The 24,774-nt window shown below is 41.5% G+C and overlaps 1 protein-coding gene across 4 annotated transcripts in view; it reads left to right on the top strand.

Annotated features, from left to right (window-relative positions):
* The window catches only part of LOC140509998 (phospholipid scramblase 2-like), a 60,944-nt gene that overhangs the window by 15,450 nt on the left and 20,720 nt on the right, over nucleotides 1–24,774 (top strand). For all 4 annotated transcript variants that reach the window (XM_072618233.1, XM_072618236.1, XM_072618232.1 and 1 more), the window contains 2 exons: nucleotides 8,701–8,728; nucleotides 19,540–19,581. In XM_072618233.1, the coding sequence (XP_072474334.1) occupies nucleotides 8,716–8,728; nucleotides 19,540–19,581 (55 nt within the window). In that variant the 5' untranslated portion in view covers nucleotides 8,701–8,715. The remainder of the gene's footprint in view (nucleotides 1–8,700; nucleotides 8,729–19,539; nucleotides 19,582–24,774) is intronic.

The raw sequence follows: 24,774 nt of genomic DNA, 5'->3' as shown, positions 1-24,774 counted from the left end.
ATAGGAGCACAAAACTTTCCTCTTTCTTCTTCTCAGATTCTCTCAGGTAGGGACTCTTCATCTTTTGATCTATGCTGTGAACCCTTTTGAAAATTTAATGGACCTTTCTCAGAATGTTTTCTTTGTAATCATAATAGAAAGAAATATCACATTTCCTAGTGAAAATATGAAAAAAAGATTTTTTCCATTCCAAGTTCATGAACTCCCTGAAATCTGACCATAGACCCTAATAATTTTATAGATATGTGACTTCATCAGTGGAATTCCTTTTTTTTTTCAGATTACATGCTATTGTGATTCTTATTATCCTCTAAGTACTAAGAAGGTCCACTCAACATACTAAGAACATTTTCTATGGTGATTAGCATTACATAAAAACATTTGGGTTGTGTGTTCACCACCTAACCATCCTATGTCTTTTTCCTGATCCATATCCCTTTGATACCTTTTGTTTTGATTCTTGCACACAATTCATTATTGGCAAGATAACGTCCTATTTACATCTGCCATGCCATTTAATTCATCCCTGGCCTTTATTTTATAAACAACAACTTTGAACTTGCACAATAATGCCAGCATTATTACAAGATCATATTTAGCCATGGTCTTCATCCTATTTCCTGCCCTTGCTTGTCTTTCAAAAATCTATGTTGTTCAATTTTCATGTGCAATTCTCCCCTTCCCTGTCATTAAAATTGTTTTTCTTTCTTTTTTTAAAATTTCATTCTGCAAATTTTCTCTTCTCTTTGGTCTTAACTTCCCTTGGAGAACTTTAATCTGCCTCTTCTCTCTAAACCTTTTGGAAATCTTCTTGTCCAAAATCCAGTGGACATTTCAACACATTTTTCACTCTTCTCCAGATTCTAAAATGGAACAGTCACTTCCATTCAAGTTTTCCACCATTTCTACTTCAATAACCAATTTATCTTTAGTAAATTTCAGTCCAAGGACCAGGATTCAATTCCTGGTTTTCAACTGCCAGCTTGAGTGCTTAACTAATCTTAACTCTCTAGGCTTCAGTTTCTTTATCTTTTAAATAAGTGGGGGTTGGACTAGATCTCTTTTAAGTCTCTTCTAATTCTATTTCTTTTGAACTCAGGCTTCCAGAGAGCTAGGTGTTGACAAAGGGCATAAAGCACTGGGTCTTATCTTCTTGAGTTCAAATCTGGCCTAAGACACTTACTAGTTGTGTGACCCTGAGCAAGTCACTTAATCCTGTTTGCCTCAGTTTCTTTATGTGAAAGATGGGGAAGGAAATGGCAAACCACTCCATTATCTTACTCAAAAAAATCTCCAAATGGGGTCATGAAGAGTTGAATACCACTGAAATGACTGAACAGCAATAACATGAACCCAGGCTATGGCCTTAAATCTTGAAGAAGACAGATGAGTGTTGGAAATAATCTACCTTTGTTTCTGTCCTGAAATCTCTTCCTTTCTCTTGAGAAAGCTCTGAGTTGCTGAATTCAATAAGTTGGGCCCAAGAAATTGGTAAATCTTAGGGTCTCAGAAGACATAGCATGCATGAAAAGAATGTGTAGTTTGTTTATGTGCATGTGCATGTGTGTGTTTGTGTTTAATTTTGCTTTGCTTTTTTTTTTTAATGTCTCCCCTAAGGTAATCAAGGTCTTCTGTTTATATAGTGATATTTTTAGATATATGATTTTCCTAATTCCAAGCTAATATGCTACCTCCCTTGGCAGTCTTTTAACAGAAAGACAATGAATGGAGGGATTGGGGGTGGGGGAAGAGACAAGCACATTGGGGAGGGAGTTCAGGTCTTTATAGAGAAGTTAGTACTCTTGTAATATTGCTAAAATCCACAGCTGTTTTTTCACTCCACAGTTCGTGCAAAGGATTCAGTTTCCTGGAAAAAGGGGGTGGGTCAGATTTCTTTATTCTGACATGTATTCTTATGAAATAGAAAGGTTAATTGTGGGATTGTTCTAGTCTGTAACTTGGCACTGGAGACACTGCACAATTGTCAAACCTTTAATGCAATAGGGAATTGAAAAATCAAATTTCAGCCTCCAGTTACTCAACAGCCAATTGCTAAATCTTTATTCTAACATCTAGTGTACTGTGCTATTAAAACAAGACAAAAGAAAGTCACACAATCTCATGAACTAGAAAGGACCTCAGAAGTTCTCTTGATGGAACAATACCTACGTAGGAATTTCCTCTTGAACATTTCCCTAAAAAATGTCATCCAATCTTCACTTAAAGGCTTCAAGTCACCAATAATTCACCACCTCCCAAGGCAATGTGTTCCATTTCTGGATGGCTGTAATTCTTTCTTCAATTTGTATCCATGTTCCTAGTTCTATCCTCTGGCTCCAAGCAGAACTCAGGATAGCTCTTCAAATCCATCTCTCATGTCCCTGCCAAGTCCTCTGTTCTCCAAGTTAAAAATTTTGTTCCTTAAATTGATACTTATTTAGTATGATTTCCTTGTCATACTGGACATCTTCCTCTGGATATTCTCCAAACTTGCCTTTCCTAAAACTGGAAGGAAACAGCTCTTTTTTAGTTCCCATTTTAGTCTACTCTTAAAAAAATGATCTCAGAATTCTGCTAATGTAGAGCTATTAAAGTGTTTCTTTTTGATTGCTGTTCAGAGGTTAAAGTCTAAACTCTGACCAACTTTAATTATCAAAACAATTGAGTACTTCTGCCTGAATATTCTCCATGGTTATTTATATCAAACATATTTCACAAAGATTGGAAATATGATGGTGCTCTCTCATTGGTAGTCTTTAAACCTATTTTCATCAAGTAGATTTTTGGAGCCAGCTTATCTTTGTGGCCTTCTCTTTCAAGTTCAATCTTTTATTCTGACTTTCAGCTGGTTTCCTCCATCTAAAAATCTCAATTATTATAAGGCCTCATTTTCTACCTGACTCCTCATTTTCTTTAGGGAAATCATTTACTGTCTCTTGTTTATAGGTCTTTTTTCTGACATTCAAAGAATCAACAAAAAGAAGGGTCCTGAGCAATCCATTCAAATTCCATCTTAAATAGGTTAAGCTCCTTAGTACCCCTATTTTGTGGAGTAAACTCCTACCAACTTCATTGAAAGAGGGGACTGATGAAACACAGGAAAGGACCTTGGAGATTATGTAGCACATTTATATTTGAATGACTTTGGTTGAATGTGATAATAGGACCACAGATCTAGAAAGCTACCTGAGAGGCCACCTCATTTACAGATGAGGAAACTGAGGCTTACAGAGGTAAAATGATGTGGTCCAGGTCACAAAGGTAGTAAGTCTCAGAGGTAGGATTTGATCCAATTAGCCAATCCTGTTTGTTAATAGATGATATGTTCATCATTTTTATGACTAAGGTGACATTGTTCAAGCATGTCTGATTCTTTGTGTCCCCATCTGGTGTTTTCTTAGTTTGCTACTTCCTTCTCCCACTCATTTACAGATGAGGAAACTGAGTCAAACAGGGTTAAGTGAGCTGCTCAAGGTCACACAGTTACTGAGTGTCTGAGGCCAGATTTGAACTCAGGAAGATGAGTCTTCCCGATTCCCACCTGGCACTGTATCCAGTGGGTCACCTAGCTACCCTTTTACCAAAGGGACACTGACAATTACAGAAAGTTAGACATGTAATGTATTGGATCTGTAAAAGGCCATAGAGGTCACAGGAACCACTGATGAAGTAATGAGCTTGATTTTCCTAAACATCTTTTGGGCTAAATCTTGTTCCTTCCCATATATAGTCATACTCCACGTTAAGGAAACTGAAAAATACTCTCATATGAGGACTTATTGTACTCAACTTTTTGTTATCTATGTCCTGTATACTTTGTGGATTAACACCACCATAACCAAATTCTATACTTTCTATTCCATCAGACCAATCGTGCTTTTGATCTCCCCTACCCAGACTATGAATTACAAATGTATGCCACTGTATAGCAAGTTTTCTTCAGAGAGGATGGTCTATATATGCTTCTCTCCTCTTTTCCTCCTCTTTTTGGTATTTAAAGCTCTTTCTAATATGGCCTTTTCCTACATTTCCTATTTTCTTGTACTTCACTCCTTGTATTCAACCTCTTACTGGCTTACTGTTCAGCACAAATGAATTTCCATTTCTCATCTCCATCCTTTTGCATTGGCTTCCTCCCATCTCTGGAATGCATTCACTTCTTCCTCAGATAAATGCAGTCTCCTTTGTGAAACTGTTCCTGAGAGCTGCTAATGCACTCTTTCCAAAAAACTACTATGAATTCAGCTTCTACCTTGGACATTTGCTAGCTATGTGACCTTAGCAAGTCATTTAACCATTCTCAGCCTGTTTCCTCATCTGCAAAATGGAGTTAATAACAACACCTGCCTCAAATTGTTGTTATGTGATCTGTGAGATAATATGTGCAGAACTTTGCAAACCTTTAAGTGTTATATAAATACTAGCTAATATATTATGATGATGCATATTCTTATATGCACACCTTTTGTTTCCTCAATAATATATATGTGTACATATATATGTATATGCATGTGTGTAAATATGTACATATTTATGTATGTTTATATATGTATGTTTATACATGTATATGTGTATATATATATATATATGCCAGGGATATATGCAGACATGTATACACAAAAATAATATACATGCATATGTACATAAACAATACATATATATGCATGTGTGTATGTATGTGTATATGTGTATATATGAATATAGCTATAAATGTGTGTGTGCATATCTATATCTTGCTCGAACTGAACAGCCAAGCATTCAGACTATGCTTCAGAGAGTGCAACTCCAATGGGCTGGCCACATTATTCAAATGCAAAATGTACGCTTGCCAAAAAGACTATGTTATGAACAATTCACAGGGGGCAGGCGATCACATGGTAGTGAGAAGAAGCGATACAAGGACACTTTCAAGGTCTCTCTCAAGAACTTTGGATTTGACTGTGCAACATGGGAAGCACTGGCACAGGACCACTCAGCATGGCACGCCCATATCAGAAAGGGCACTGTGCTCTATGAGCAAAGCAGAATTGAGGCAGCACAAAGGAAATGTAGGCTGCTCAAATTTGGAGTATCCACCCCCAAAATTCAATGGACTATCTGTGCCCAACCTGTGGTAGAGCATTCCAAGCTTATATCAGTCCGATCCATCATAGTTGGACACACTGAAACTTCACTTTATCATGGTGATGTCATTTTGGTCCTCTTTAAAAACAGAGAACAACCAATAACCAATATTATCTCTCTATCTCTATCTCTCTATCCATCTATTGATGTATCAGGGATGGTTTGGATTTTGAGCCCTTAGCACAGTGTCTCTCATACAGTAAATGCTAGATTAAAGTTTACTGTTCAAAACTTTGCACTCTTTCACCTTTTGTTCGGAAGATGAGTTGTCCGAACTTTATTTCAATCAAAGTCAATATTTGTGAATTTTCTCAGATATTCTTTTCAGACCTTAACCTCTCTGTCTCCTCTCAGGATCTGTCCACTCTCTTAAGATTCACCCATCTACCTGTGCTTTTGATCCTATACATACTTGCTTTTTAAGGGTCATATTCCATCATTCGCCACCCCCATCCTATCACCTTCTATCTTTAATCTCTGTTCCACTGACCCTTTTCTTTCAACTTATAAATTATATTAGAGTTTTCCTTCTCCTAGATTTCCCTTATCTTAATTTTAAAAAGTAGTCCAGTCTGGACATCCCTTTTCTCTCTTCCTCTTTACAGCTATACATCTTGAAAGGGTAGACTACTTTTACTTTTTCTATTTTCTCAATCATTTATTCCTTAATTCCTAACCATCTGATATCCATTCTCAGAAATGTACTGAAACTGCTTTGTACATGGGGTCCACTGATCTCTTAAGTGACAAGTTCCATTGTGTACACACACACACACACACACACACACACACACACTCTTCTTCCTTGTGACTTTTTATGGCATTTGAAACTTTTTATCACATCTTCTCGGAGTCCTTGTCATCCAAATTCACTTTCTATCTCTTTGACTCCTCCTTTTATGTTCCCAATATCCTCCAATCCATTAAATACAGGCATCCCACAAGATTCTTTTCATTACTCCCTTCCTCCTTGTAAGGTATACCTCTCTACCTTAGCAATTTTATCTGCTTCTGTGGTTCAATTATCACCTCTGTGTGGATTTCTCATCGATTGAGGGAGAGCAGTTTTACTGTGGATGCTGCCAATAGCTTGGATGCAGGCAATAACCTCCTTCTTACCCTGAGGATGCCTGAAGACAACAGATAAAAGCAGGATGAGCCCAATCCTTTGGACTGGTATTCCTAAGCTAACAGTTGTATATGTACAGCTGATTCTGCTGTTAAGTCAGAGAAAAAGGGAAGGAAGTGAGGCAACTTCAGAATAAGGTAGCATCTAAAGCGTAAATGAATTTCTGAGTCTCAGTGACACAATTTTTTTTTTCTGTTTCATTTCTTTGCCTACCAGGGAGATAGAAGAGTATTGCTTTGGGTACTGGGTCACCAATTTCCCTATGATAAATGTATCCCAGCTTGCAGCTGTGGTGGGAGGTGAACAGTTTGAGTAGCTAGGTCTCACATTTTAGTTCTTCTGCCTTAACTTTCTTACTACTGCATCTGCCATTGCTGAATGGGACTCCTTTTCCTATCACTGGAAAAAATACCCACAGTGTTTAGGTTTGGGGCAGACTCTGAAGTCCATCATACAAAAAAAATGTCAGAACTGAGGAACAGACTTCAAACAAATCATTTTGCCATCATTCCTGCCTTAGAACTCACCTCATATACGATTTATGGATCCAAATTAATTCAAGGAAAATGCAGAGATGTAGCTAAACCCAATGCAGTGGAGGTCTCATCTAAAATAATTCCTAGAAACAAAAATGTTGGTAGATAAGCAGGGAGCAGATGGGGAGAAGAATGTATCTAATCATATGATATGGCCCAGAGATGAAGTAAATATTTTTTTGTTATTTTTTATCTTCGTTTCTGTATGACTGATCTTTCTCTACAGTATTCTGCAATGAACATTCAAATTATTAGGCTTCAGGAGCACCCTTTCTTTCTCTTTCCTAAACTGGTGTTCAAATATCCAACAGTAATTGCCCCTAGGCTTTTTGGAAGGCCCATATTTAAAGTACTTTTCTTTTTTTCCTCAACATACATTTTTATTTCATTAATTTATTCAATTATGCATTAAAAAAACACTTTCAGCATTCATTTTCCTTAAATTTTGAATTCTAAATTTCTCACCTTCATCCCTCCCTTCTCCCTTTCTTGTGAAGGTAAGCAATTTGATATAGACCCTACATGTGAAGTCATGCAAAACTTATTTCCATATTAGCCATGTTGCAAAAGAAAACACAAAAACAAAAAAAAAACAAAACAAGAAAAATCAAGACTTTTTAAAAAAGTACAATTCTATCTTCACTCAGATTCCATCAGTTCTTTTTTTGAAGGTAGATAAACATTTTTCATCATAAATCCTTCAGAATTTTCTTGGATCATTGTATTGCTTAGAAAAGCTAAGTCATTCAAAGTTGATCACTATACAATAATACTATTACTGTGTACAGTGTTCTTCTGGTTCTGTTCAATTCACTTTACTTCAATTCATACTAGTCTTCTCAGGTTTTTCTGAAACCTGCTTGTCATTTCTTATAGGACAACAGTATTTTGTAACTATCATACATCACAACTTGTTCAGACATTCCCAGTTGATGGGAATCCTCTTAATTTACGGTTCTTTGCCATCACAATAAGAGTTGCTCTAAATAGAGTCTTTTTCTCTTTTCTTTGATCTCTTTAGGATACAGATCTAGCAGTGGCATTCCTGATTCAAAGGGCATGCGGGGTTTTATAGCCTTTTACACATAGTTCCACATTGTTCTCCAGAAGAGTTGGTTTAGTTCCCAGCATCACCAACAGAGTGAATTAGTCTCAATTTTTCCACATCCTCTCCAACGTTTGTCATTTTTCTTTTCCGTCATATTAGCCAGTCTAATGAGTATGAGGTGGTAGAAGACAAACTTTGGGCAAGTCATTTATACTCAGTGAGCTTCAAATTCTGCATATGCAGAAGGAAGCAGTTGAATCAGATGGTCTTGGAGTTGCCTTCCCACTCAAAATTGATGATGCTAACCCTGTAGTCATGACCTCTACTTGCTCCCAAACTTTGTAGCCCTGGTAATTTTCAATTCCTTACATAAGGTGAGTGGTACATTTTAGCGCTTCAAATATCTGTAGTTTCATTGATGTGGGCACTCTGGCAGGGCAACTAAGGCGCAATCTACAACCTTAGATTGTGTTCAGGAAGGACTGTGGCCAAAATATTCATGGCCCTGATGTCAACCTGAGGAAGAGCCTCTCTAAATTTAGTCATGCTAGCTCTGAAGGAACAGACTCAAGGCTCATCAGCTATACTTGAAGCCCTTCCAACTTAATATAACTTGGTAGAGCTTACTGGCACAGACTTGAAGACTCCAGAATCATTTCCATGTCACAGTATGGCTCTAGAATCAGATTTCAGTGGACATCTCTATTGTATATTAACAAAGAAACAATCTATTTATAGAAATGATTTTTATTTGTCAACTTTCTATGACAACCTGTGCTTCAAGAGATATGTGAAACTTGGGTACTTATAAGCAAATAATTTTTGGACTTTAAAGTCTTACATGACAATATTTTGTCTTTTAGAACCAGTTAACAGCCATGGACAAGCAAGGTAAGCACTTTTTTTATCATGTAACTCTTTATAAATTGTTTTTTAATGAATATGTCCTCTGTTTATTTGATTTCCAAGAATATTAGTGGTAAATTCATTACTTATTTTTTATTAGATTAGATTGTGTATTGTACAGGAGAACCTTAAATTTACTGAAGTCCTTGGAGGGGAAGGGAAGGGAATAAACATTCATAGTGTCTACATATTGTCAGGCATGGTGCTAAATACCGTACAAATATTAACTTATTTGATCCTCACAACAATACTGCAAGTTAGGTACTGTTATGCCCATCATATATCTGAGGAAACTGAGGCACGTAGGATAAGTGACTTCCCTTGGCTCATACAGTTAATAAGTGTCTGATTCTGGATTTGAACTAGGGTCTTCTTGACCCCAAGTCCAGTACTCCATTGACTGTACCACCTCACTGCTACTGAGGCTGACTTGCCCAGACTTTTTCTTAGTAGACAGAGAGGAAACTTAGTTCAATCAGACGCCTATTCAACAAATCATCTAGTCTTGGGTCTTCTAAAAATTGTCACCTTGGCCAAGTCTCTTCCTCACTTTGAGCCTCAGATCTTTCAAGATTAAGGATTGAAGTAGGTGATCTTTCAGGTTTCTCCTGGTTATGGTTATTTGTTTAGTATGAACAAAGTTTTGTTGTCATGATAGAGGAGGATCAGCTCCCATTAATGGAAAAAAGATTTTTTAATTATGCAAAAAAAAATGTCCAGTTTTGGTCCTATAGATTTTCCTCAAGTTTGCATGTAAGCTTCATTTAGTTCTTGTTGAAAGAATCTAAGTGTTATGAATTCTTCAATAACTAACCCATGAATTTGATTACTGTAAGTAGATATTTAAATTCATCAATATGGCTCTGCCTTCTCTAATTCAGACCTCAAATATCACTTTTCTTCCTGCAAAAGGTGTTTTTTTGATGCATTTTGACTGTTATTTTTAATCTGTCTTAATGTTCATTCATTCAGAACCAAAGATCAACATACCCCTGAACACAATTCTAGCCTGACTAGATACTCTACATTTACCCTTTTAGATGGAATCTTAGCTTCTTCTCAAGCCTTTCTGCACTATTAGAAAGTTACATGGTTACTCTTGTTTGTTTTTATCACTTTTAATTTAATTTACTGAATGGAATTAATGAATTTTAAATGTTGTTTACATAAGATTATGTTGTTTCATTGACAAGTTATGTTCCTTTCAAAAAATTTCTAATTTAATTTTAAAAGGTGTATTCATTCAGCCAAAATCATCTTTCTACACTATTTAACACCATGATTTAAATAAATAGGACAGTTGTTTTTTACTGAACTTTTCTTTATATTTGAAAGGATGTATTGTACTCTTTGTGGCTGTTTTTCCTCTGTCTCAGATTAAAACAGGAATAGTCCTGAAATAGCATTGTTTCTTTTCAAGGTAAATGTTAACAGGTCTAAGCTGCTATTACAAGACAAATCCTTCTAAGTCAGAAAAGGAAAAAAAAATTTGAGCATAGAATGTAAAAGACTGGTGTTCCAGAAGACCCACGGGCTAACATGATTCAGGGATAGGATCCAGAGGAAGATGGGCTAGGGTTTCTAAGTAGCCAAGTCTACCCAGCAGAGATTGTCCTGGAAACAGATTCCGCCAATGTCTCCAGGAATAGCATTCTGGACTGTCATGCAATTTTTCTCTGCCTTTGTACCACTAACTGAAAACACAAATGGCTGAGTTCTATTGAGTTCCATATTCTTGGTGAGGTTATAGTGATGAAGACCAATGCTGGAAAATTAGGAAGCCTGAGCCTGACTGGCTCAAATTATTTTCAGTTTCTATAATCTAATGAAAAAAACATAAATCTGTCTGTAGATGTTTTTATATCTTAGTCATTAGTAGTCCTTGAAGAAATGAATAGAAGGTGTAAATGTTAATGAATTGAAATTAAAAATAATAGTCTTGATAGAAAGACACTGTAATCTTTTTTTATAATGATTTTCAGTACTTATTTATGTTTTATAAGTAATATTGTGGTTATCTAAACAAAATGAAATGTAAGATTAGATAATGTTCTGTACAACCAGTTTTAATGATATAAGCTCTCCTTGCCTGCCAAAGGAGGAGTGTGTGTGTGTCTGTGTGTGTGTCTGTCTGTCTATCTGTCTGTCTCTGTGTGTGAAATTTGTTATAAACACAAATTATCCAAAGTGCTATTTTTTAAGTGAAGAATTCACTTTTTCTAGAAAGGCAATGTGACATAATGGATAGAGTTAGACTTGGAATCAGGAAAGCCAGTGGTCAAATCTCATTTCTGACATTTCTTAGCAGTGTGATAGTGGACAAATGATTTAGCATCTCTGAGCCTCAGGCATCTATGTAAAATAAGGTTATAAAAGCTACAGCTTCTCTGTATTTCCAACTGCATTGATTTTTACTTCTTAAGAGCTTACTCAGTCAAGAATTGTAGAGGGCCGGGCTCTGGACCATAGCCCCCTGGTGAGCCCGGAGACACCCGGGGGTGAGAACCCGCCTTTGGGTGCTGGGAACGCCCCTTCCGGAGCTGAGCTCTGCCTCCAGGGTGGAACATGGGAGGAGTTATGGCAGGGTATATAAGGGGGAACACGGGAAGTCGGGAGGACTGGGGTAAGCAATAAAATGCAGTAAGCAGCTCCTCCAGTGCACTGTTTGGTCATTCCCCTCCCCCACAGGAGGGGGCCAGAACCGTTGGAAGACCCGCAAAGCAGTTGGAGAGGTAAGCTCCAGGCGACAGCTCAGGGCAGGCCCTGAGCAGCTGGCGCCCGAACAGGGACCGTAGGCCCCCCATAGTTGGGGGGAAGGACCAAACACCCGTTAGCGAGAAAGAAGGTGAGCCCCGCTGGGAGCAGGAAGAAGCCGCTGTTCATCAGCTCAGAGAGCCCCATTGGGAAGAAGTCGCTGCTAAGCAGTGCAGAGAGCCCTGCTGACCACGGGAAGAAGGCACTGGTAGTCAGTGCGAGAGCCCCACTGCTTGCAGTGGGAAGAAGTCGCTGTGTATCAGCACTTCGCCGTCAGTCGGTGGGAAAAGGGAGCCCGCTGGGAGCGGGAAGAAGTCACTGTTAGACAGTGCAGAGAGCCCCATGCACACAGTGAGAAGAAGTTGCTGACTAACAGCGCAAATAGCCCTGCAGGGAACGGGAAGAAGTCGCTGCTCAGCAGCACCTCACAGTTAGACGGGAATCATGGGTCAGGGGTATAGCATCCCGCTGATCAAGCCTGAGGAGAAGGCAGTGCTTGCTAGTCACTTATATAAGCTGTGTAAGAAGGAAGGAATTAAGCCCCACTTAAGCCACTGTCAAGATTTTGTTGAGCATATTTGGAAGATATCCCCATGGCTAGAATATTCGGGGATTACAAAGAACAATTGGATGCTGGTAGGCCAACAAATGACGTCCTGTGAAAAGCTTACGCCCAGTCTGTTAACGGACATGGATTTCACCATGTACGGGCTGATTAAGATAGTCCTCCAAGGCACACCGCGCCCTGCTGTGGCCGCAACCTGTGCAACCCAAGTGGGGGACTCCTTAGGGGAAACATCTGAGGAGGAAGGGAGGCCCCAGCCAACTGCACCCCCATGTCCTTTGGGTGCTGTGGCGCAGCAAGATGGTGCACGGCCTAGGGCTGTGGTGCAGCAAGATGGCGCACGGCCTAGGGCTGTGGCGCAGCAAGATGGCACACGGCCTAGGGCTATGATGCAGCAAACTTTCCAGGCCGGAAGTCTCCCCCCTAAGCTTGGCACATCACCCGGCTCCCTTGCGCAGCATGTAAGGCAACCTGGAAGTACCTCTGGCGCTGGCGCAAGGCCCAAACCAGGGAGACGCCACCCCAGAGAGGAAGAGGTGGAGGACATTGCCGCTGATCTGGCCGCGCTGGCGTTGCCCAATGACTTTGCCTTCGGGCACAGCCGTAGGCCCCCTGGAGGGAGTGTAGTGGCTAGGATCCTCCAGGAGGCCATGAGGAAGGGGGAGACCCTGGAAGGATGGGACACCGTACCACGGATGTTCCCAGTGAGAGACACCCCAGGGGGGCAAAGAGCCCATGAGCCAGTACCATTTAAATTACTCAAAGACCTAAAGGAAGCAGTGGCGAAATATGGCCCTTTGGCCCCATATGTCTCCCAATTACTAAAGAACGCCACTTCCACCTGGCCATGGACCCCCGCTGATTGGAAAGATGTAGCACAAACAGTCCTTACTCCTGGCCAGTATATAATGTGGGAGGCGTTGTGTAAGAGAGAGGCCGACCTCTGCATTGAGGAAAAGGACATTACTAATGCTGATGATGCCTATGAGATGCTCACTGGCACTGGGAAGTGGCCCTCAGAGCCAATATGACTATGCCCCGTTAGTGTTTGCGGGGGTTATGGCCTGCGCTATGCGGGCCTTTGCTAAGATAGAGGCCCAAGGAGAAGGCCGCTCCAGGCTTACAGGCCTGAAGCAGCGGCCTGAAGAAAACCCTACTGACTTCGTCAGTAGGGTCCAAACAACAGTACAGCACCTCCTTGGCCAGGGAGCAGGCACTGAATTGGTTATCAACCAAATTGTGAAGGAGGGGCTTAGAAGCCCTTAGCAGAAGGCCTTGGCTGGTCTCAGCTCAACTGCCTCTCTGGCAGACGTGGTGGACCGCCTCCTGAGTACGCTCAGCTAGGACCCCAAGCTAACCACCATGGCTACTGCCTTAGCTCAGGGGATAGTCTCCGGCCTTCATGGCAGGCAGGACGCCGGAAATGGAAGGAGGGCTGCCAGCAACTGCTACTGCTGTGGCAAGCCCGGGCATTGGAGCAGGGACTGCCGGTCAAACCCTAACCCCAGCTGCTGGTCCTGTGGCAAAAAGGGGCACCTTGCCAACCGGTGCTGGAGTAGGCAGTATGGTGCTTCGGTGCTGGGAAACGGGAGAGGGGGCCCTCCTCGTGGGGGCCCCCGACCCTGGCAACCTCAAAGCTGTCCCATCCAAGTAGTCCCAGAGATTCCGATAGGACCTCAGCCACTCCCAACAGGCTTGGACAACAGGTATCGCCGAGAGTTGAAACAACTGAAGTACTAACATGTACCTCAGCAGAAGGGGAAGGAGAGGGACTAGACGTTGTCATTAAGCCATGGGACACGACGGCCATCCACATCCCTTCGGCCTCCTTCCCCCGATTAGTGGTAGGGCCTACCGGGTATTTTTCCGGCATTGTACATACACAATTACTCCCAGCAGGGGGTTCTGCTATCTATATCACCAACCCCCACTGTTATCCTGTTACTTTACCTCCGGGGATGCCCATCGGGTGCGGCATCGCCCTCCCATGGGTTGAAGAGAACACCCCGGACATAAATTGGTGCCAAGTTGTAGATAAGCAGAGGCCTATGATGACGCTTATGGTAGAAGGACGCCCTGTTCTTGGCATGTTAGATACCGGAGCGGATCTCTCCGTGATAAACGCAGAACAATGGGCTCCCACATGGCCTCTTGAGACCTTATCTCTCACAGTCGCTGGCATAGGAGGAGACCAGATAGCCAGAAAGGCGGCCAGGCACCTGACTTGGAATCATGCAGAACAAACTGGACTATTCAGGCCTTTAAGGATAGCAGGGCTGTCGTCCGCCCTCTGGGGCCGAGATGTCCTTGAGCAAATGCAGGTGCGCTTAGTCACCCCAGAACACATGGCAGAAAACTGATTGGGGCCACTCGTGTGGTGAGATGCCCACAAATAGAATGGACTTCCCAACTCCCTGTGTGGGTAGAACAGTGGCCCCTGAGTGCAGAAAAGCTCACCGCCTTAGAACATATAGTGAAGGGCTTGCTAGAGTCAGGCCATATAGAACCTACTACCAGTAACTTCAATTCTCCCATATTTGTAATCAAGAAAAAGGCTGGCACATGAAGAATGTTAATAGACCTCCGTGCCATCAATCAATGCATGCAGCCCATGGGCCCTTTACAAACTGGGCTTCCATCTCTGGCCTTTATACCAAAGGATTATTGTACACAGATCATAGACATTAAAGACTGTTTTTATTCCATTCCTTTACATCCCGAGGACCACCATAAATTTGCCTTTTCGGTTCCTCGCCTGAATTTCCAAGGTCCCTCTCACAGATACCAGTTCAAAGTGCTTCCTCAAGGGATGGCTAACAGCCCCAGTATGTGCCAAGCTTACATAGCAGCTGTCATAGCCCCCATAAGAGACACCTTCCCAGATGCCGTCATCCTTCATTATATGGATGATATTCTCCTTGCCTCCCCAGACGCGACCAAGTTACCAGCTCTCGTAGAAGAGACGCTGCAATGTCTGGCAGAGTACAGCTTCCAGGTGGCGCCACCTAAGATACAAGATACGGCCCCATACCTTTATTTGGGCCACACCCTACAGAATGGTCGTGCCTCACGGCAGCCACCCAATATTGACCTTCGGAAAGTCTGTACCTTGAATGACTTCCAAAAACTGATCGGTTCTCTCCAGTGGTTACGGGCCACAACGCCCATCCCCAAGGACCTCATGACACCATTGTATGCCATCCTAAAGGGGGACAGTGACCTTACCTCCCCCAGGGAGTGGACTCCCGCGGCCAAGAGGGCCCTTTCTGACATCCAACATCAATCTGACGGCTATATTGTGCAGTATGACCCTAGTAGCCCCATTTATGCCGTCATACTTAACCCTGACTCTCTCATTGCCTGTCTTTACCAACGACATGGGGCGATAGAGTGGTTGTATCCCAGGAAGGCAAAAAGGAGCCTTCCCAATAAGTACCTCCTTTTGGCACAATATTGTTTAGACATTGCTCAGCACGGTCTCCAAATCTTTGGACTGTACCTGCAATTTAATTTTCCCACTGGCGAAGAGGTCCTCCGCCTTTATGCGGATCACCATGAAGAATGGGCCATTCTCTTGTCTTATGTGTGTCTTTGTCTCATTACCTTTGCCACCATTCCTTCGGGGATGGACTGCACTACCCTTATCTCCTCCCTCTTGTGTTGTGTCTTCTCAGCCTGTCTCGGGCCCTAATGTTTTCACGGACGCCACAAAGAACAGCTGTGCAGCTGTTTATGCCCCACACTGTAAGCTGCTGAAGGTCTACTCTACTCCTCACACATCTGCCCAGAAAAATGAGCTTTATGCCATCTGCCAAGCTCTTCGGCTTTTTCCGGCCATCCCATTCAACCTTATAACCGACAGCCTGTATTGTGCTGCAGCCCTTTCTGCCTTGCCATCGGCAGCTATTAATCCCCGTCTATCTCCAGTGGCCTCTTTGCTGGTTGATGCGCAAACCCTTCTTTATGCTCGTGCTCAACCTATTTACGTTCTCCATGTTCGTTCTCACCTGAGCCTTGCTGGCCCTATTTATCAAGGTAATGATGTGGTGGACAAGGCCTTAGTATGCCCCATGAGGGCCGATGCCCAGCAAGCGCATTCTAAATTCCATTTGTCCGCCCGTTTCTTGCACCTCCTCTATGGTTTATCCAAAGAGAAAGCTCATGCCCTTGTCAAGCGCTGTACCTCCTGTGTCCCTTTTCGCCCACCTCCACAGGACCACGCTATTAACCCTCGTGGTATCTACCCCAATGAGGTGTGGCAGATGGACGTCACTCATTTCGGCTCATCCCTAATACATGTGACGGTTGACACCTTTTCCAACTTTCTTTTCGCTTCCTTACACCCTGGCGAAGCGGCCCATCATGTTACAGCGCACCTCCTTCATTGTTTTGCCCTTGCTGGACCCCTCAAAGTCCTTAAGACCGACAATGGGCCAGCATACACTTCCCGGGCCTTTGCGCAGTTTTGTTCAGAGTTCACCATTGCCCATGTTACTGGCATTCCTTACAATCCCCAAGGCCAGGCCATTGTGGAACGTGCCAATCGCACCCTCAAGTCTCTCCTCATTAAACAAAAAGGGGGAGCTAGGGGTCGCCTCTCTGGAGCTTTGCTGGCCCAGGCGGTATTCACCCATAATTTTTTGACTTTTTGGGACGACAACACCACACCGGCTTTACGCTTTTTCGTCCCCTCGAGACCTAAGACCAAATTATCCCTTTCTGACCCCCATCCCTCCACCTGCTTAACAGGTGCGTGGGTGATGTAGAAGTCACTGACCGGTGGCTGGGAAGGCCCCAGCACAGTTGTTATTAGAGGACAGGGTAATCAGATGGCGGAACAGATGCTGATCAACGATGGGTCCCAACCCGGTGGGCAGCAGAACTCCAACCAGGACAGCTCGGAGGGCCGGCCACAACCGGAGCCGGAGCAGATGGCGAAATGACAGCGACGTCGTCGGGGGCACTGCCACCGACCCACAGAGCTCACCAGGAGACAGAGGAACTGGGTGAGGAAAATGGCTGAGCTCTTCCTCTTGCAACTCAGTCTCTCCATGGCCCAAGCCTCGCCCTCCAAATGGTACAACCTCACCAGCTCCCAATGACGACGAGCGGATGAACAAGGCCAGCACTATTGGGCAGTAATGAAAGACCCCCCAACCGTGAGAGTGCTGGGATGGGGGAATGGACCCTCACAACTCTTTGTCAGAGGTAATGCCTCCAAGTTAGTGGGAGACAGTCCCTCAGATTACGTCCAACGGGGGTGCCTGGATGGGAACTTCCGAGGCCGCCGCTTCACACACCTTTTGGCGCCCCATGACTTTTGTGGCCTATACACCACCTATTTGCTTCACAGCGACCAACCTCACCTATCTCACTGACTATTGCCTGCAGCTACGAACATTCAACGTTACTTCCAATCCACATTTCGCTCCTGACATCTACAATCACACTACTCAACTTAACGTATCTCTACTAGCCATACCCCACTCGATGAACTGTACCCAGGCCCAGAGACAGTCGTACCACCAGTACTCTACACATGTCAACCACACCTCTGCCCCAACCCCATGTCCAGAAGGATATGGAGATGTATGGGGACCCTTCAAGGCTTGTTCCACCAGCGTGTGCTCTTGCGGACCAACTGTAGGCAATGTGTCGCTCCATTTCTGGGACCACATAGCCAAATACAAGAGATACTGCCAGCTTCCAGCCCCTGCCCCTGTTGCTTCCCCCTATGGGACTTTACACTTGGAACTCTGGAAAGTGGGACTTGCTTTTGCCCCCACAAATACATCAGTGGAGATATGGCCATGTTTCAACTCCACCAAGGCCCTGACCCACTGCCGTGACATCGACAGCACAGGGAGTACCTGGAAAATGGTGTTCGGAAATGCCAACAGTACATGCTATCATCATACCAAGGGCAAGGATTCACTTTGTTACCAGTTTCACGCTTCCATGCGCACCCCACCAGATGAAGCTTTCCTTCTCTGCCATCCTGAAAACACCTCCATCACGCCCATGTCACCATCAGCAGGGTTGCCCAGATAAAATGTCACCTGTTTCAACGCAACCCTGACTGACACCATCAACTCCCAGTATAAAGACCGCCTGATTTTCTTGGTGTGGCGAGTCCTCTATCACTTGCTTCCTGTCAAAGCCAAACAGTTTGCTCTCACACCAACTGATGAAATGTGGCTACGCATTGCCCACAAACCCCCAAAGGCCCCTTTGACCCGCACTCGCCGAGGGCTGGGCGGCATCATATTAGGACTCCTGAATCTTGCCATCGAAATCTATGAGGTTCCAGATCCAAGAACTGCGGCGGAATGTAAACGTCCTGGCGTCCACTCTTCAAACCTTTATGCACGAAGAACTGGGCGCTTGGGCCATTCAAAATTCCATCAACACCCACTTCCAGCTTTCCATCGGAGCCCTGGCCACCACAGTCCTATGGCTCGGAGACAACCTTCAACTCACTCAACTCTATATGCATCTACCATGCCACTATAAATATGCCCCACTTTGCGTTACTCCATTACCTGTTAGTAGGACTAACACCTCCTTCCCTGGTGACTGGGCCAGTACATGCGCTGCTCTGCAGGGCACCCTTCTTGCAGAGAATGCATCCGGGGACATCCATCAATTGGCCCCGTTCATTGAGGAGCTACGGAACACCAGTGCCGAGTTCTAGCGACAGCGCGCTCAAGAAGCCAACGAGCTCATCCACTGGCTTGATGGCCTGGTGAACTTCCAGTGGCTCACCACCTTTCTAGTTCCTACTGCATTCCTGCTATTGATCTGCGTCTGCCTTCCCTGCTTGCTGGGATGTATCTGTGCACTGATTAGACTAGCTATCCTGGACGCGAAGGCTGACCTGCGTTCCCTCCTTGCATCCCCGCAACACCCCCACATGCAGGACACCACCCCTGTTTAAACAAAAAGGGGGAGTTGTAGAGGGCTGGGCTCTGGACCATGGCCCCCTGGTGAGCCCGGAGACCACCGGGGGTGAGAATCTGCCTTCGGGTGCTGGGAACGCCCCTTCCGGAGCTGAGCTCTGCCTCCAGGGTGGAACATGGAAGGAGCTAGGGCAGGATATATAAGGGGGAACACGGGAAGGTCGGGAGGACTGGGGTAAGCAATAAAGTGCAGTAAGCAGCTCCTCAAGTGCATTGTTTGGTCATTCCCCTCCCCCACAGGAGGGGGCCGGAACCGTTGGAAGACCCGTAAAGCAGTTGGAGAGGTAGGCTCCAGGCGACAGCTCAGGGCAGTTCCTGAGCAAAGAATTCAGTATGTACCCTCAGAAAATTATGAACCTCAAATGTTTTATAGAGGAGAGACTTATGAGTAAGCAATTTTGAATCTAATTGACCTAAATGTTTAAAGCAACAGTGTTCAATGTTATATGTTGCATGTTTAATTTCCCAGGTATTTGTCTGTAGTTCACATAATAAATAAACCTCTTGGTGTCTTACAGGTGGACAATATAATTCTCAGCACACAGCAGGAGCATTTCAAGGTAAACAGTCTCTCATGTGTCTTTGTCAAAGTCATTGGGCTTTCATTATTTATAATTATGGTGACTAACCAGAAGGTTGGATAGAATTGTTACAACATAAGCTCCCTGAAGGCAGAGATTTCTCTTATTTTGTGTTTTTTTCCATCTCTGTCCCCAGTGCCTTGCATGTAATAAGTACTATACAAATGTTTGTTTAATTGAATTGAAGCCTTGGGAGTCAGAGGGGTGTGATAAGAGTCTTCAAGCTTTTATAAGGCAGAACATGAAAGAATGGGTGGAGATTAGAGAAGATGTGAGTTTAGATGTTGAGATTTCCAGGAATAATTTAGCCTCTGATTTCTTAGCTTATCAAATTCGCAAATAATGTAGAACTGGGATTGAGTCAAGGACCCCCAAAGAGAGAGGAATAATAGGTTGAATCCACCTTTAAGCAAACCCAGATTGAACATTCTCTTCAATGTCATAACCTAAATTCGGAGTTTTCTGGTCAAAGAAAAAGGAGAAGAAATCTGCATTTATGATATATCAAAAATCAAAAGGGAAAGGTACATCCTATGAAATGGAGTAAAATCCTAAAGGGGGAAAAAAGGATTGTTAATATAATGGGTATCTTTCAGACATTCCTATGGAGAGAACCAGAATTAGGTAGGATCTTTGAAATAAAATCATAGGATAACAATGACAATCAAAGGTAAGGACATTTGAGAAATTTGAAGAGGCTGAATGGTCAAACGTTTACTTTGTTGAATGGATTAGGTTATTAATTCTAAATGGTCCTATACTACTGTGCTTTTGGAGACCTTTTTGTGCATGCTTTCTATGCACAAAAGGATCTTAATCTCTTCTACTTTTGCCACCAATCATTGATTTCCCTTAGTATCTATATGCATTTCGCTAACTCAACATGTTAGATATTAAGAGTATGTTATGTATATAGCTATATATTATACAATAAGGATACAAAAATTTTCATGAACTTCCAAATATGAGGCAAGGTCAGCATGGAGATATAAATTGACCTGTTACAGCTGTTGGTAAAATAAGACAAAATCAACTTTAAGTGTGGCCTGAGATGTTTGCCAATGAGAAAAAATAGGTGAACTTTAGTGAATAAACTTTGTGACTTAATTTGACCCTTTATTGACTTCCCACTAATGAGGAATAGCATAGCAGTATCATTTACTAGGAAAAATAGTGAAGAAACTATGTCTTCTTGTCCCAGTCACTTCTTTGGATTTGCATTGAGAAACATACTTACTCTGTGGATGATTTTGGTGTTCTCAAAGCAGTGTTCATTAATTGAATATTTTGTGATTTTAAATAACTGCCCAGTTAAAAGAATGCATGCCGAAATAGATGGACATGGACGATGCTTGGACATGGGAAAAATTCCGCTCCCCTCCCCCCAGTGGATAAGTGAATAAAAGATATGAACTGATAGTCTTCAAAAGAAGAAAGATAGGCTATTAAGAATCATGTGAAAAATGTTCCTGATATTTAATAACATTGTTTTATTTCATTTTCAGTCATGTCAGATTCTTTGTGACCCCATTTAGGGTTTTCTTACCAAAGACATTGGAATGGTTTACCATTTCCTTTTCCAGCTCATTTTTTACAGATGAGGAAACCGAGGCAAATGGAATTAAGTGACTTTCCTAGGATCACACAGCTAACAAGTGTCTGAGACCAGATTTACACTCAGGAAGATGAGTCTTTCTGACTCTAGGACCAACATTTAATCCACTGTGACACATAGCTGCTCTATACCCTATAAAATAATAAGAGAAATAAAAAATAAAATAACTATAAAGTTCTACTTTACATGTATCAGATTGATAGATGACAAAAAATGTCAACTGACAATTTTGGGATGTACTATTGGAAGGCAGGCACATTGATACACTTTGGGTGAACTGTGAATTTATCAAGCCATTCTGGAAAGCAATTTTTAATTATCCCAAAAGACACTAAATTTGATTGGCTATATCAATACTAGATATGTAAAAAGAAAGAATTTATATGCACACAAATATTTAAAACATCACTTTTTTGTAGCAAAGAAATGGAAACAAACAGGGTAACTATCAATTATGATATGGCTGAACAAATTAAGATTTAATATAATGTGATATTATTTTGCTGTTAGAAATTTTGAAAGCAACATGTACATAGAAACCTGTTCAAAACGTTGAAATGAATAGATTCAGAATAAAATGAATAGATAAAGAATAATATTTCTACCATGACTATAACATTGGAAAAAGAAACAGTTGTAAAGTACCTAAGAATTTACAATCAATACAATGTCCAATGAAGACTTTGGAAGACAGTTAATGAATGATATTTCTCATCTTGGCAGAGACATGATGAACAAAGGAGGAGCAATGCTCTTTTTCAGATGTAGTCAATGTTTCAATTACTTTGCTTGAGTACACTTATTTGTTACAAGGGAAAGGTTTTATTTGGGACAGAGGGAAATACATGGAGGGGGGAGTAGAAGGAGTGATAGTGATACTAATTTAAAAAGAAAGAAAAGTGTCAATGAAGTATTTTTAAAAATTCATAGAACTACTGGGAAAACTGGAAAAGAGTATGGCAGAAAGTAGATATAGTCCAACATCTCACACCACATAACAAGAAAAGGACCAAATGGGTGCATAATTTACACCTAAAAGGTGATACCATCAGCACATTAGGAGAGCATGGAATAGTTTACCTCTCAGATCTATGGATAAGGGAAAAATTTAAGACCAAACAAGCTATAGAGATCATTACTAAATGTAAAATGGACCATTTTGATTGTATAAGACTAATTTTTTTTTTTTTGCACAAACAAAACCAATGCAACCAAAATTAGAAGGAAAGCAGCAACAGGAGAAAAAAAAACACATAGGGGTATTGCTGATAAAGGCTCTGTTTCTCAAATATATAGAGAACTGAATCAAATTTATAAGAATACAAGTCATTCCTCAATTGAGAAATGATCAAAGGATATGAACGGGTAGTTTTTAGACAAATAAAGCAAAGTTATTGAGTCATATGAAAAAATGCTTTAAATCAATATTGATTAGAGAAATAAAAATTGAAACAACTTTGAGGTATCACTTCACACCTAGCAGATTGTCTAATATGACAAAAACAAAAGAGAAAATGATAAATGTTGAAGGGGATGTGAAAAAAAAAAAACTGGGACACTAATTCACCGTTGGTAGAGATGTGAACTGATCCATACATTCTGGAGAGAAATTTAGAACTATTCCCAAAGGGCTATAAAACTGTACATACACTTTGATCCAGAAATACCACTGTTTAGATCTGTATCCCAAAGAGATTTTTTAAAAAAGGAAAGGGATCTATTTGTATAAAAATATTTATAGCAACTCTTTTTTATGATGGAAAAAAAATTGGAAATTGAGGGGATATGCATCAATTAGGGGATGACTGAACAAGTTTTGGCATATAATTTAATGAAATATTTTTTGTACTATAAGACATGGCAAGCAGGATGCTTTCAGAAAACACTGAAAAGACTTAAATGACCTGATACAAACTGAAGTAAGCAGAACCAGAAGAATATTGTATGCAGTAATAGCAATATTGTCCAATGAAGAACTGTGAATGACGACTATTTTCAGCAATGTAATGATCTGAAACAATTCAAAAAAACTTATGGCAAAAAATACTGTGTGCCTCTAGAGAAAGAACTGATGTCTGAATACAGATTGAAACATACTGCTTTTTTCCTTTCCTTCCTTCCTTCCTTCCTTCCTTCCTTCCTTCCTTCCTTCCTTCCTTCCTTCCTTCCTTCCTTCCTTCCTTCCTCACTTCCTTCCTTCCTTTCTTTTTCTTTCTTCTTTCCTTCTTTTGTTTTTTTTCCTTTCTTTTATTCAAGTTTCCTTGCATAAAGGGACTAATATTGAAATGTTTTAAGTGATTGCACTTGCATAACCTATATCAGATTGCTTACTGTCTCAGGGAGGGAGGAGGAGAGAGAAGGAGGGATAGAATTTGGAACTCAAAAAAAAATGAATGTTACAATTATTTTTACATGTATTTGGGGAAAATAAAATATTTAAAAATAAAGGAAAATACATAGAAGAGAATAGAAGGATTTTGGAAGGGAATACACAAGCAGGGCAGTGTTAACTTTACTGAGATAAACTTAATATACAAAGTGCCTCCAAAGTTTTAATGCAGTTTTAACTTTTAATTGCTTAAAACTGTACTATTAAAACTATCCATCTGTGATCCTAAGACTTGAGGGACATCTTGTCTTCTTTATAAAAACAAACTTTTTATAAGAGAGATTCATGGTGTCACATAATCTATAGTAGAGGAACTACAGATGTGGTATGAAATGGTTACTTCCCTGATTGCTGCCCTATTTGCACTCTCTGGTGTCATGAGACAACTGTCACCTTTCTCTTCTCCCCCCTTCTCCTTGACAGTCCTCAAAGTCCCGTTGTCTACCATATGTCAAAAAATCTATACACTTCTTTTTGATTAGTATTTTCCAGTTATATGTAATGACAATTTTAGCACTCATTTTAAATTTTTCTTCCTCCCTCTCTCCCCCTCTCCTCTTCTAAAAATTGTAAGCAATTTGAGATAGGTTGTACATGTATAAACATGCAAAACATAGTTCCATTTTAGTCATAAGTGTAAAAGAAGAAACAGGTCAAAAGGAAAAAAACTTGAAAAAATTGAAAAATAGCATGCTTTAATCCACATTCAGAGTCTACCAGTTCTTTCTTTGGATGTAGATAGCATTTTCCATCAAAAGTCTTTGCGCTTGTCTTAGATCATTGTATTGCTGAGAAGAGGCAAGTCATTCACAGTTGATCATCACACAATGTTGCTGTTACCATGCACAATGTTTTCTTGGCTCTGTTTATTTCATTTTATCCACAGCCTTCTTGTCTGAGTGCTCATCTCATGGTAGATGCTTCTTTTCCCAAACCTACAAATCCTAGGTGTTTTTGTGGTTGGCAGACAGTTTGCCAGGGACTGTCACATTTATTTTTACTGACACATTTATTCCTTCTTTAATTTTTATTACAAATTGTGGCTCAGTAGGGAAGGAGAAAGGAGCATATTTGTCTAGCAAGGTGGTATAAAAGGAAAAGATATCCATAAATTTGGCAATTTCAATCAATACATTTGAAAAAAATTTAAACTGTGTTAACTCTTACG

This window comes from Notamacropus eugenii, chromosome 6 (assembly GCF_028372415.1).
Source record: "Notamacropus eugenii isolate mMacEug1 chromosome 6, mMacEug1.pri_v2, whole genome shotgun sequence".
In the NCBI taxonomy this organism is placed as follows: domain Eukaryota; kingdom Metazoa; phylum Chordata; class Mammalia; order Diprotodontia; family Macropodidae; genus Notamacropus; species Notamacropus eugenii.
This window is presented reverse-complemented; position numbering and strand designations above follow the sequence as displayed.